This window comes from Eucalyptus grandis, chromosome 8, assembly GCF_016545825.1.
Source record: "Eucalyptus grandis isolate ANBG69807.140 chromosome 8, ASM1654582v1, whole genome shotgun sequence".
Taxonomy (NCBI): Eukaryota; Viridiplantae; Streptophyta; class Magnoliopsida; order Myrtales; family Myrtaceae; genus Eucalyptus; species Eucalyptus grandis.
In genome coordinates, this window is record NC_052619.1 from 70,850,083 (window position 1) to 70,864,423 (window position 14,341).

A 14,341-nucleotide genomic window follows, 5' to 3' on the forward strand; every position below is an offset into this window, starting at 1 on the left:
TGCACGAGGGTCACCTTGCCAACAGCCAGTAAAAGATGGCCTTGCCTCAGCGAGGCCACCGTAGAAAGCAACAGGCAAGACCGGCCCTCACCCTCGACCAGCTAGGGTTGCAACCCTAGCCAACAGCTGGCGAGATCGCCAAGCCTTCGCCCAAAAAAAGAGAGAGAAAGACAATAATATTTTAAAATAAAAATAGTCTTTCAATGAAAATACCCTTTGACTTATCGGAATATTTAGCCGGACAATGACCAACGAGGTCAGGCCTTTACTTGAAACTACCATAGCCACTTTAGGCCCTTATTTGAGATTAATATGGCCACTTTAGGTCCTTATTTGACACAACATCCACTTTCAACCTATTTTTAAGAAAATAAGGGCACTTCAAGCCCTTATTTGGAATTTTCCTTTAAATCTTGTCTAACCTATAATGGCCTCATTGATTGTAAGATTAAGGTCAATGAAAAAACTAAGGCCTTGTTTGATAATCATTTTATTTTTCTTTTTTCTATTCTTTTGTTCTCCGAAACGGAAAAAAGAACAGGATTCAGATTGATGGTGTCAACTAATTTTTTATTCCTCGGAACAAATTAATAACCAAGAATAAAATTGGAACAAAAACAAAATGTAGAAAAGGCCTACTTCTTTATTCTTAGGAATAAAAAGAAAAGTAACGCCATTTTAGAAAAAAGAAAAGCTCAATGTAACCTCATGCTTGTCATTACAGAATTGACACGAGGTCTGGTCTCCTGACCCAATCCAAGTCCTTATTTCTCAGAATAAAAATAAATAAAAATTCATAAATTTAGGAAAAATTTAGAAATTGGATTTTGAGTAGTTTTATTAGATTTTAGTGTTAATTGTAGTTTAGAATTAATTTAGCATAAAAAATGCAAAAAAATTGAAAATTAAATACAAAATTGAATAAGCTTTTAAGGATCTACAATATGGATTTTTGAATGCCGTTTTCTTTTAGAAACAATGCTAGGTCGAAAAATTTAGCGACTCCGGTTTTCTTCCCTTAAGATTCTACTAAAAACATCCTTTAAAACCATCTACAATTTTGTTTTAATAGAAAATTATATAGCTCTAAACAAGTATTTTGCATTACCGTTTGTCTTATGTTTATAGCAGTCAAATAAGCCTATCTTCCATATATTTATGATGTCATTTGTTTGATGAATTTGTGCAAAAACACCAAAAATTGCTTCTATCATCAATTGTTTCACCATTGCTCATTCTACCAAGCAATGTTTGCTCTTTTTCTTGTAGTTTAAAAAGCACATAAGGTCTATGCACATCAGATTTTCTAAGGTCATCGTAGAATATCTCAATCAATTAAATCTTTATAGAAGTTCAGTTTTATTCAAATATAAATTGTTAAATCTTCACTAACATTTTTATAATTATAAGAAAAAAAAATGGGAATAAGAATTTTTACAATCATATCAAATGCATTTCTATTCTTTTTCTATTCCAAAAATATAAATTATGTATAGTCTCAAACGAGTTATTCAACTCAGAAACTCGTCCAAAAAAAATAGAAAAATATATATTTTCAAATAGAAATTATTCTTGAGAATAAAAATGTTCCCAAACACATCTCAATGGTTCCCCAAAATAACCCTAACTCCCATTTTCTTGATTCCTTTTCGTCGTTGGCGTGCGCACACAAATAGTTTATACACATCTTAATGGCTCCCCAAAATAACCCTAACTCTCATTTTCTTGATTGCTTTTCATTGTTGGCGTGCACACACACAAATAGTTTATACACATCTTAATGGTTCCCCAAAATAACCCTAACTCCCATTTTCTTGATTCCTTTTGATCGTTGGTGTGCGCGCGCACAAATAGTTTATGGTACTCATTAAAAATAAAAAGATTAGTTTGTCCTGTCCACCTCATCCATACAAATGTTCACATGACAGAGAAGATGGAAGAGGTTTATTGATGCTACATACATTTGTTTTTTTATTAGTTGATATGGAATAAAACAAGCTATGAGGTATAGTTTCCAAGGAAGTCTCTCTCTCTCTCTCTCTCTCTCTAAAAAGTGCGATTCTCGTGGAATTGAGCAAATGGTATGGGGCACGACCGTGTGGGAAATGAATTACTTAAATTGACGTCAATGCACCAATCAGAAGCAGCAAAGGCAGAAGATGAATCCCCAGATTCGGCGAGCCCCGTGTTTTTATGGGATTAGGCATCGTGAGCTGGAACAGAGGATGATAATGGACCATTTGCCGACCGTAAAAATTTCTATTTCTACTCTTTTATTGATTAGGTAAGGATCAACTTTGAGTTCAAAGATATGGACCGCTGGTTAGGGTGCACTCCATAAGTGGTCCATTATCATCCTGGAATAGACTGATAAAAGTCAGGTAGTCAAGGAGAAAAAGGTAGAAACGAGCGACCATAGCAGTCTCGTTCACCGTAGTTACAAGAGTTCCGCGTCCAGCGTGGGATTTTTAGTTTTAGACAAAGCGTTATAACATGCATAGAATCAAGCATATCATTATAGGAAAAGGCACCAAAAAAGTCTTACAGATATTCTATTAGTACCAATTTAATTCTAAATATTTCAATCGAACTACTTTAATCTTAAATATTTTACATTTGTGTCAATTAAATTTATCCGCCAGTTTCGCTAGAAATCATTGATGTGAACGTGGCTATCTTAATTAACACAACCGGCGTTAATGTAAATAAATTTATAAATTTTCAATATTTTTCTAAATATTGTATTATCTTTTCTTTTCTTCTTTTTTTTTTTTTTTTTTTTTTTTTCTTTTAATTGTAGCTGGCAAGGGTCACAGCCCTCGCACAAGCCGTTGCCAGCCGCAGGCAAGGGCTGCTAAGCCTTCGCAAGAGGCCATAAGGGCAGCCTTCACCCAGGTCATGATGACTCTTGTTGGCCACTAGGTGAGGGCATCCGAGCCCTGCCGGCCGCTTGCAAGGGTCGCAGCCTTCAGGCCATCGTCAAGTGCGGGTGAGGACCACCAAGCCTCACCTGACCACAAGGGCGAGGGTGGCCTTTGACCTCATAGCCATCTAACAAGGGCTTGGCAGCCTTCATTCGTGGGCCCCTCGCGGACCCTCGCCAGCCACAATTTAAAAAAAGAATATGGGGATGCGCGGTGTCCAGCGGAAAGAAGTATCAAAAAAAAGCATCAAGTCTGTCTGTGAGCAGAGAGAGCCAATGGGCGTTCGAATCCAAGACGCCAACCCAGAGTCACATGCGCTCCAGACTCTATATACTTCACGCCCACCAGAATCTATATATAATTACTTAATTAATTATTCTGCTTCCATTTTGACTTCTCACGCCAAACCCTCTCTATTTTAGTCCATGGGATGAGTCATTCTTTCCCTTATACACTCACGCCAAACCCTCTCTATTTAAGTCCAGGGGATGAGTCATTCCTTCCCCCATACCCTCAAATATAATTTCGGAAATATTCTGCTTCCATTTTGATCTCCTGTTAATTTCTTCTTCGCTTGGCAGATGGAACTAGAGCAACCCAGGCAACCCCATCTCAACAACATTAACAAGTACATCAACCCAAGAAATGGCAAGAGTAGTCCGTCACCATCGCCATTACCATCAAGGAGTGATCTGTGCAAGCACTCCGCATCCTTTCGGAAGCTTGGAGTGGGAGTCCCAGCAGTGGCGGGAGGCATCTCCGACGTGGAGAAGAAGGTCTCGTGGCTCCGCTCTCAGATCATCGGCGGCGACGCCAAGTTTGACTCACCGTTCGGCAGGCGACGGCTCACATACGCTGACAGCACCGCCTCCGGCCGCTGCATCCGCTACGTTGAGGACTTCATCGTCGACAACATCCTTCCGTTTTACGGTACGTGTGTCAAGTGTCTTAAGAGATTTTTATTCTAATTTCGCACACGGACAGCCATAGACACAATTCATCTACAGTTGCATTTCGGGAAAAGTGCCAAAAAAGTCCTAAACATTTTGCCTTTGTGCCAATTTAGTCATAAACTTTTTTTGGTGCCGATTCAGTCCTAAACATTTTTAAGTTGTGCCAATTCAGTCCTTTCCGGCCAATTTTAGCCGGATTTTGCTGACTGGACACCGACCGGCTGACGTGGCACGACCGGCGCTGACGTGGACAACTTTTAATAATATTTTAATATTTTTTATTTTTTAAATATTTTATAAATACTTTTAATATTTTTTTATTTTTTTATTTTTTTTCCTCTAGCCGGTCGCCGAGGTCCGCGACCGGCCAAAAGCGACCGCCGGAAGGGCGAGGCCGACCTCGCCGGATGCGGCGAGGCGGCCATGGGCAAGGCTCGCCCTCACCGGATCTCGGCGAGGTCGAGCCATGGGCGAGGCTCACCCTCGCCGGATGGGCGAGGCCGGCGAGGGTGAGCCTCGCCCATGGCCCGATCGGCGAGGTGGCCATGGGCGAGGCTCGCCCTCGCCGGATCTCGGCGAGGTCGAGCCTCACCGGCCCTCACCGGCCATGGGCGAGGCTCGCCTCGGCCGGGCGAGGGCGAGCCTCGCCCATGGCCCGATCGGGCAAGGCCGGGCGAGGGGGCGAGGCTTGACCTCGCCCATCGCCCATGGCCGGATCGGCGAGCGGCGGCCATGGGCGAGGCTCGCCCCGCCGGATCGGGGAAATCGAGCCTCGCCGGCCCTCGCCCATCGCCCATGGCCGAATCCGACAAGGCGGCCATGGGTGAGGCTCGCCCATCGCCCATGGCCCTCACCCATGGCGGCGAGGCTCGACTCTCGCTAGATCCGGCAAGGTCGGCCTCGCCCTCGCCCTGGCCCTCGCCCTCGCCCCGCCCTCGCCCTCGCCCTCGCCGGCGATCGCCTCGGCCGGTCGTTGGACCCCGGCGACCGGCTGGAGGAAAAGACAAAAAAAAATAAAAAAATATTTTAAAAATATTAAAATATTAAAAAGTTGTCCACGTCGGCGCCGATCAGCCACGTCGGCCCGGCCGACGTCCGTCAGCAAAATCCGGTCAAAATTGCCGGAAATGACTGAATTGACACAACTTAAAAAGGTTTATGACTAAATTGGCACCGAAAAAAGATTTAGAACTAAATTGGCACAAACGCAAAAAATTTAAGACTTTTTTGGCACTTTTTCCATTGCATTTCCTAAGCTAATACGTCATTTTCCTAAAAAAGGAAACTCCTCCGTTGGTCAATTCTTTGCAAGTCAAATGCATTATTGGAGTGCGTCCGCTTTGTCGAAGGGTTGACATCCTCCGAACAAATGAAATCATTTTATGATCTTTGTAATAACATTTCAATCAGTCATGTACCGAAACTTGCGCACTTATATGTATACAGGCAATGTCACTCTCGACGAGAGTTTATGTCGGTAACTTTTATTTTTTACTTTTGATTTTTATTATTTGACTTCATCATCCAACATTTGAATTATATTTAGTATCGAATGCCTTGCATGGTATCTTGTAAACCGGGGGTACTAAGTCGACAACTTGGTTACAAGATATTATGCGAAGCATGGATTGATTTAGCAAGAACATTAGAGTGTTCTATCACTTCACCCCACACATGGGAAGCTGCTATACCTGCCTACCTGGTGATAGTCACTTTTGAAGAAGTAACGGGGAATCTACCTCCCCTCTCCCCGGGCTTCCAAGTTCCTAGGCAAATATTTCTTTTCTACACCTAAAAGGGAATACCTTAACAGTTTCATATCCTAAAATTTAGATGAAGCATTTTAAAGACATGCTCAAATCAGTGCGATATTTGAAATAAAATAGATGCAAATATTTAAAGTCATCTCAGTGTCGTGTATTTTTCCATAATTCCTTAGTTTAGCCTCTCTTTTTCTCATTCCTGCCCGTGGACAATAAAGTAATTTTCAGTGGGCAGACCAAAACAGGGAACAATCCTCTTAGATTTTCGCCTATTTCATTCCAATGGACTTTGTCTAATAAACAGTAGGTCAATGTATGACAAGACAAGGCAAAAAGTCGATGCATATAAGACGAGAAGTTGCAACTCTCCACACAACCCTCTTTTCTATATCCTGTGCTTTGTCAAATATTTCCAATGTTTTGTCCGAATGCATAAAGCTGATGGCTCTAGGTGTGTAAAAGAGGGTGTCCGACCCAAATTTATCGTCATTTCAAGTTTTTCCCAAACATTTTCATCCTATGATAATCAAAATCCTACGGTACACATTCTACAAGATTAATTGTGCGCAGACCATCCTTAATGTCAATCCTATGTGCATATAGGTAACTCGCACACGTCGAATAGCCACGTAGGTCACCGGACCACCAAGACGGTGCACGAGGCCTCGAGCTACATCAGACGGTGCTTAGGAGGTAAACCTGAGGACGTGATTTTGTTCTGCGGATCAGGATCCACTGGGTCGATCAAGCGGCTCCAAGAAGTCATGGGCATTGCAGTGCCATCGATCCTAAGAGAGACGATGATTAAGTGCATGCCAAGCGAAGAGAGATGGGTGGTCCTAGTTGGGCCTTACGAGCACCACTCGAACCTTCTCTCATGGAGGCAAAGTCTAGCAGAGGTCATAGAGATCGGACTAGATGAAGATGGGTCGATAGACATGGAAGATTTAAGGCAAAAGCTTGAGTCTTATCGAGATGCAAACAGGCCAATTCTGGGTTCTTTCTCAGCCTGTAGTAATGTTACCGGGATTTGCACTGACACAAGAGCTGTCGCGAAGCTACTTCACCAATTTGGTGCCTTTACTTGCTTTGATTTTGCAGCTAGGTGAGCCTTCAGTTTCATGGAATTTCTAACTCAATCGGAGAACTCTTTATTCAAATAGATAATCCCAAAGAAAAAAAAAACCGTTTGCACTTAACTGAGGAAATGTTACAAGACTATACAATTTTGAACAGTGCACCTTATGTGGAAATCGACATGAGATCGGGGGAAGTCGACGGTTATGATGCTATCTTCCTGAGTGTGCACAAGTTCCTCGGTGGACCTGGGTCTCCGGGAATCCTGCTCATGAGCAAGGCTCTCTATCGGCTTGGATTATTTCCCCATCAACCTGTGGAGGAGGAACTGTTGATTATGTGAATGGCTTCAATGAAAGGTAAAAGCATTGATCTGTTACAAAAGATAAGAGAAGATTCAAAAGATAAAGCAATTGCCAAAAAACCATTCTAATTTTCATCAGTCAAGTAACTTGTTAAATTACTTGCCTAGCAGGATACATTATACGTGGAAGACATTGAAGAAAGAGAGAATGCTGGGACTCCACAAATTATTCAGATCACAAGAGCAGCATTGGCATTTTGGTTGAAAGATTATGTGGGAAATGAAGTGATCGAAAAACTGGAGCACAAGTACATTAAAGAAGCAATGGAAAGGCTCTCCAAAAACCAGAACATAGAGATTCTTGGGAACAAGACAGCTAAGAGACAAGCTATATTGTCTTTCCTGATATACTCAACTACTAATTCCCCACTAGATTGTAATAAGAAGGGAAGAGAGAGAGGGCTTTACCTGTGGGGAGAAATGGGGAACGAAAGAGGCAAGCCTCTCCATGGACCTTTTGTTGCCACTCTCCTCAATGACCTCTTTGGCATTCAAGCGAGAGGCGGGTGCGCTTGTGCCAGTCCATATGGTCATGCCCTACTTGGCATCAGTGAAGCTCAGTCCCATGCATTTAGATGTGCCATTCAAAAGGTAAGATGCTTGTTCTCTTTCCTGTAAGACAGTTACATAAAACCTTGAAAGTTTTCAAACTGTAATAGCCATACAAGCAAAGGATCCATTAGGCAGTACCCTCAACCAATGAGATGTTTTCTTAGTGACATATAAGATTAAGCATTTGACTAATCTTCTGTGAGTTTACCTTTATAACAGGGTTTTGCTGGAGTGAAGCCTGGATGGACCAGAGTCAGCTTTCCCTACTACCTTTCGGAGGAGGAGTTTGAGTACATCATTGCTGCATTGGAATTTGTAGCCTCTTTTGGCCAGAGGTTCCTTCCGCTCTATCATTTCAACCTGAAAACTGGAAATTGGACCTTCAAAAAGAAGGCATTCAAGGAGATTGTAGGGAAAGAAAGAAAGGGCAAAATTTTTATCTTAAATGACAAGACTGGTAAAAATCTCAATGGAGATGCTAAACATGAGAGCCTCATTGCCAAGCATACGTCATATTGGGAAAGTGCAAAACATACTGCAGGTCTCCTCCCCAAATTTCCCTCCCCGCCCAGGCTCCAGGCAGATATTGATCCAGAGCTGCTATACTTCCGCATCTAGTAGAAGATTTCTGAAAGAAAATTAAATTGAATAAAGGCATGTACAAAGTCTATTCTAATAGACTATGCAATTTTTCAAATACTGTGTCACCATGAGTCATCTAAATATGATAAACCAAGCTGATTCTTACAGCCAACTGCATATATATATGAAACAGCTCAAAATGACATATTCATGAATTGTGGGAACATTCTCTCTGCCATCATCAATGTTTTCAATCAATCCCAATGCTTAAATGGCAAGTGTTTTAGCATCCCTGAAATGGGCCTTCACAAAGATTGGAGCACTCACCATGTGCATCATGATGACAGATTGATAGTGAAAGAGGAACCCCGCAATAAGTTATAACACTTACTATATAACTACATTCGCATGAATACATATCCAGCTGCTTATGGATACAATGAGGTCAAGGCACAGATATGAGCCTAAACCATGTTCACTAATCCTATATGTAACTGTAAACAGTTCAATATCTCAGCAGTTATTTTAATTGGATATTCAAATTAAATACGTCAAGAATGGTTAGAAATTACTGATCATTAGGGCACAAATAATAACTATTCTGGTCAGAAATTGATCTCCGGAATAAAAATAGATTTTTCTATTTCTATTCCTAGATTAGTTTCTAAGCAAAAAAACGTGTTTGATAATGATACAAAATTTCTGTTCTCAACATAGAAAATCGTTTGATAACGACACAAAATTTCTCCCTCTCGAATGCCAGCGGATGGCAGCATCGGGTGATAATTGCTAGCGGCAAGGGGGCTAGTGGTAGGTGGGCAGTGGCGAGGGGGCCAACAGACAAGGTAGACAATTGGCGGCGGACGGCCATGGATGGCCAACAATGATGGATGGTGGGCTGGCGAGCGAACTACAGGCGGCAGACAATAGACGATGGGCGGCGGACGGCGGGTAGCGAGGACAAGCGATAAAAAGAGTTTTTATTTCTCATTTATATTCTAGAAATAAAGAAGTCATTTCTGTTTCAAACCTATTTCTGAACAAAACATTTATTCCAAAAAAAAATGACATTGCGTTATCAAATGAATTTCTACTCCAAACAGAAAAATAGTTCTTAAACAGAAATAGAATGGTTACCATAAACGCGCCCTAAATAACCAGGATTGACTTTCAATCCAACTGCTAAATATCATTACAAAATGAATAACATATTAATCTTAATCATGCAGTGGTCAGAAATAGTCTCTAAAACAACGCTTACTACTACACAAGCTTTTAACACTATACGTGAACTCACTTAAACCATCCCTTGGACTATCAAGTTGACTCAACTTCCTTAAAGAAACAACAAGCCTTATGCAGCCTCTAACCACCACAGAAACATGCAATAAAGCACAATATGATATTTTGAAAATCAAACCCAAAAAAATAAAAAAAAGGAATCCACTATTATCAGTTTTTCTGCCAGCCTCAAAGGAACAGAAGGTTTCCTCCCTAGAGATATATCTGCATCATCTTTTGCTTATGAGCATATTAGCTCTATTCTCTTTCAAAAAAAAAAAAGGCTCCATCATACAAACTGATAAAGTAAAATCCAAAGGAAGAAATGATACAGGAAGGAAAGAATGCAGACAAACCTTAAAGATGGTGTTAATACATGCTGGTACTTTCAGAAAAAATTGCTTACCAAAATAAGTTGAGGGTTTCCATTGTCATCTTCTTATATCCCTTGAAGCTTCATTTCATTTCACAGACCATTTTCATCCCATATGCCATAAGTCAACTTTCAAGCTTCATCACTACGGACATGGGTCTGCAAATGAATGGGGCAAAACTGCAGGCATTATCTGGCAATGGGAAGAAATAGTAGCAGTAAAAACCTGGCTAAACCACATCTAGACATACTTCCATACCTCCATCGGACAAGGTGCGAGAAATGTAAAGGATCCAACATCTCCAGGTGCTAGTGTAACCCAATCTGGCAGAGTTGCTCACCAATTCTTCATCTTTGGTATAAATGATGGGTCCAAACTTATCTGTGGGGCTCACAGCCAGCTGAAAAAGGACCGAGAAAAATAGAGTTTTAACGAAACCACAGTTGACAAGTCAGAGATGCTTCATTCTCCTTTTATTCTTTAACTCATAAGCAACATACAGTTCTCTTCACGTTTTTAATGAAGTTGACTATAGGCACATCAAATTTATAGCTAAATACTCTGACATATTCTCTAAGCTTCTCTTCCTATTTCTTCTTTTTATGTATATCAATCGTGCCGGTTGCCTTCTTCCCCCTTTCTAATTCCTTTCAAGTTTGAGACTGGGTTATACTAACTCAATCCTGGTTCCAATCACATATCACAGTCCAAGATAACTAGCCAGTAACATAGGCCTTTTTTTTTCTTCCCCTTCAATAAGTGAGGTCAGCTATATGAGTCCTCTTACACCACTGTGCTCTGTGCTGCACCATATCCTCCATATTATCCAAGTACTTGATAGCTTTCTACAAAGTGTTTGCCCATGTCTTTTCCATTCTCTTCTATATAACTGTTACGACTTTAACCTAACAAAGTAGAAGAAATATAATGGAAAAACATCCATGACTGGATTGAGCTAATAGAAAAGTATTTTGTGCCTTGAGTTTATCTGCAGCCTATACCTTCTATTCCCTGTCTGTTAACCATTTCTACACCGACATTCTATGAAGAGATCCACTAGCTCACCACCATTCACAATTTCTCACAAAACCCACTTTGAAATAATTTTAAATCTAGCCAAGACAACATCAGGCAGTTCCAGGAGCGTAATATATCATATTTCATATTTAAAGTCCGCATCCACACAATTAACCACTGAAAAGATGGTAAAGATAATATGACCTGAAGAAGCAAATGCAGGTTATGGACAGCCTCAAAGCAGGTAAAGGACACACCACTTGCAAGTGCAACTTCTTCCACACTTCAGCCAGATTCTTAATGTGAAGAAACTATGCCAATAATCATCCATGGCATTCACTTTTAGGATGATTAGAGATGGCAAACTCAAGAAGTTTGGCAATCTTTGGAAACCTCTTCAAAAAACCCTTGGATGTGGTTCGATTAAGAATTCTGAATGTAATTTCACTAGGCTCACACCCTTCCATGATCATCGCGGTTAATAATCTGTTAGCATCTGAGAACTTCCCTCTCCGAAACATGGCAGCTAATATGGTGTTGTAGATTGCAATACTTGGAGTAAGCCCATTTTTCATCATTTGATCTCTGAGTTGAAGAGCAGCCGAAATCTTTCCTTCCTCACAGAGCTGCTTAATCACGGTACCATATGTGACAACATTGGGATTTAGTTTCTGTTTATGCATATCCGTGAGAAGCTTACCAGTCATTGCATAATTTTTCATTTCCACGTTTGCATTTAGGAGAATATTGTATGAGGTAATATCAGGAAGAATGCCATGACTGCTGCTGCAGAAGATCCAGTGAGCAGTTGCAAGTAGCTTATTCTTGCAAAGTTTATCCAAAAGCACATTTAAGGTAACAATTGTCGGTCTGGGTCCAGTACACATCATGGATTCCAATAGCTTAAAAGACTCTGAAAATTTTCCAACTGTACAAAAATATTTAATCAAGCAAGTGGAGCCAACAACATTAAGCTTAATGCCTTCGTACTCCATACGGTACAAGACCCTTCTAATCATTGCAGAGTTTCCCTCTCTGCATGCTTTAGACAAAATTGTATTGAAAGAAACTACATCTGGTCCACTGCCATTCCATTTAAAACAGTCCAAAATCTGTAAAGCCTCATCAATACTGTTTTCGTTACAGAAACCACTCAAAATTGTGTTGAACGAAACAGTATTTGGAACAACCCCCCCTCTCATCATACATTCCAGGACAGACAAAGCTTCCTTGGCTTTGTTAGTACGACATAGACACAACAAGTATATATTATATGCACAAATATCCAGGCTACAGCCCGTAGAAATTGCATCACATAACAGATCGCATGCAATCCTTACTCTGCCGACTTTTAATAGGCCTTCGGCCAAAGCAGAATATGTGTACGGGTCAGGTGAAAGACCCCTTTCATCAATCATCCCAAGAACTTCTTTAACATCGCTGAGTCTATTCAGACGACACAATTCCCGGAGAATGATATTGTATGCGTACAAATCTGGACAGTATCCTTCCTTATCCATCTTGGACAAAAGCGCTAATGCCTCTTCAATCCGCTTATCATCACAAAGAAACTTCATAACAGCAGTGTAAGTTATCACATTAGCTTTGCATCTATCGCATTTCATGACATCAAAGCATTGAAAAGCTTCCTCCCACAACCGTTCCCTGCTAAATCCATAAACCAAAGCCGTGTACGAGCAAACATTAGGATGAATACCTCTCTTCTTCAGCCAGTATAACAACGCCAGAGCACGATAACTGTGGCCAGACTTGCACAAAGCCCAGACAATCGGATTACAACTGTAGATACAACAAACATGACCTCTGTCGAAAAGAGTGGACACAACTCGATGGGCCTCCTGGACCATCCCTCTTTTGCAAAGCATAGAGATCAAGGATCTCAACATTGGTTCCGTGGGGTGATACTCACACTCGAGCATTAATTCAAACACTTCGAGCGCATCAGCCAAGCTCCCCAATCCCAGCGATTTCTTCAACAGTTTGGACAAACAACTAAACGAGGGCAAGAAGCCCCACTCCCTCATCTCCTGAGCAAGGAAGCACGCATCTTTCAAGCGCCCAAGAGACAACATCCCATTCAGAAGCGTATTGAAAGTCAGAGCATTGGGTGCGGGGCCGAACCTCGTCATTCCATGATACACTCCAGCCAACTCCTCCAGAACTACATCTCCCGATTTCAGGTAACGGTACATCAAGGCATTGTAATCGTACGCCGTCGGCTTCCCGGGCACACAGCCCATCGAATTCAACGCCTCGAGCGCTCTCCCCAGCTGGCCTTGGGACGCAAAACGCTCCATCATCCGCTTGGACTCGGCATAGTCACGATCGTCGCCAGACTCGCTCACATCCTCGAGCCGAGCGCAAGAGGTGGAGGAGCCCGCGAAGAACAGGAGGCCTCCCGGAACTCGGACCCCTCGAGGGAAAGTTAACGCGAGAATCATGGGTCGGGAGAAAGACAGGAGCTTGGCGACATTAGCGGCCGTTACCATCAGGCAACGGCCCCGGTCGCCGTCGCCCCGGCGGCGAAAAGGGTGGTTTTGGTGTAGGGTTTTGCCTCTTTACTTACTTCTGGGGTTTTTCCAGTTGAAGACTCTTCTGAAGTTTTGAAGTGGAGGGAAGGCTTTTTTTTACATGGGAGCCTCTCTCTCTCTCTCTCTCTCTCTCTCTCTCTCTCAAACCATTTCAATGCATTAATTTTGCTAAAAAATAAATAATTTAGAAAATATTTTTTTGAAGGATGATCTTTTATAATGTTTAAAAGATAAGTGAATAGAAAAATTTTAATCGCCACAGAATAGTCAGACATTGATTATCATCGAAGATGAAAATATCTTCCGTTGACTAATTTTTCTAAATGATATAGGAAATCATTTTTTGAAATATATTTTCCAAATTATTCATTTTGTTTGTAAAATGATCTCTCAATATCTGCAAATATTAATTTACTTTTTTTCTCCTTTTAATATTAAGAATTAGCTAAGACACAAGAAAGTCTTGATTCCATGATACAAGCGACTTAAAAGATCTAAATGGCACAAAACAAAAGCTTATTTATTACAAAAGTCACCTAAATATTAAGAACGACACCAATGTGATCCTAACTACTGGGGACATACGGATAGAAGTGATTAAAATCATGAAAACTAGAGAAAAGAAACTGAGCAATTTACAATCAATGATACCGTTTGTTAGAGTTTGAGGTTTAAGGAAATTCGACCAGCTTGAGATCTAGAGAAATGCTGACGCTAGGTTACATTTCTGTGCATGTAATTTAGGAATTAGTGAGGTAATATCGTTTGGAAAAAAATGAAAAAGAAAATCCATCTTGGGTGCGTCTGTTTGGTTACAAAAGTATAATCGTTAAACCCATAGCATCTTGGGTGCGTCGGGTTGGGTTTGGTTACATTAACGGCTACTAAATTTTAGTACAGAT

General features: G+C 41.2%; 1 protein-coding gene and 1 pseudogene across 5 annotated transcripts; one reads left to right on the top strand and one right to left on the bottom strand.

The window, feature by feature from the left end:
* The first annotated feature begins 3,505 nt into the window (after window positions 1-3,505).
* LOC120287503 lies at window positions 3,506-8,262 on the top strand (annotated as a pseudogene).
* On the bottom strand, window positions 6,768-13,527 carry LOC104415885 (pentatricopeptide repeat-containing protein At5g41170, mitochondrial). 5 transcript variants are annotated; one of them, XM_018861517.2, is made up of 7 exons: window positions 11,092-13,527; window positions 10,129-10,270; window positions 9,903-10,028; window positions 8,170-8,261; window positions 7,842-8,000; window positions 7,490-7,693; window positions 6,768-7,031 (listed from the first exon to the last, which is right to left on the bottom strand). In XM_018861517.2, exon 1 carries the CDS (start codon window positions 13,395-13,397, stop codon window positions 11,211-11,213), a length of 2,187 nt encoding a protein of 728 aa, XP_018717062.2. In that variant the 5' UTR covers window positions 13,398-13,527; the 3' UTR covers window positions 6,768-7,031; window positions 7,490-7,693; window positions 7,842-8,000; window positions 8,170-8,261; window positions 9,903-10,028; window positions 10,129-10,270; window positions 11,092-11,210. The 5 variants fall into 5 exon arrangements, with proteins under 5 accessions (XP_018717062.2, XP_039156419.1, XP_039156418.1 ...); XM_039300485.1 differs by having other exon boundaries at window positions 7,842-8,261; XM_039300484.1 differs by having other exon boundaries at window positions 6,768-7,045; window positions 7,842-8,261.
* Between the last annotated feature and the right edge of the window lie 814 nt (window positions 13,528-14,341).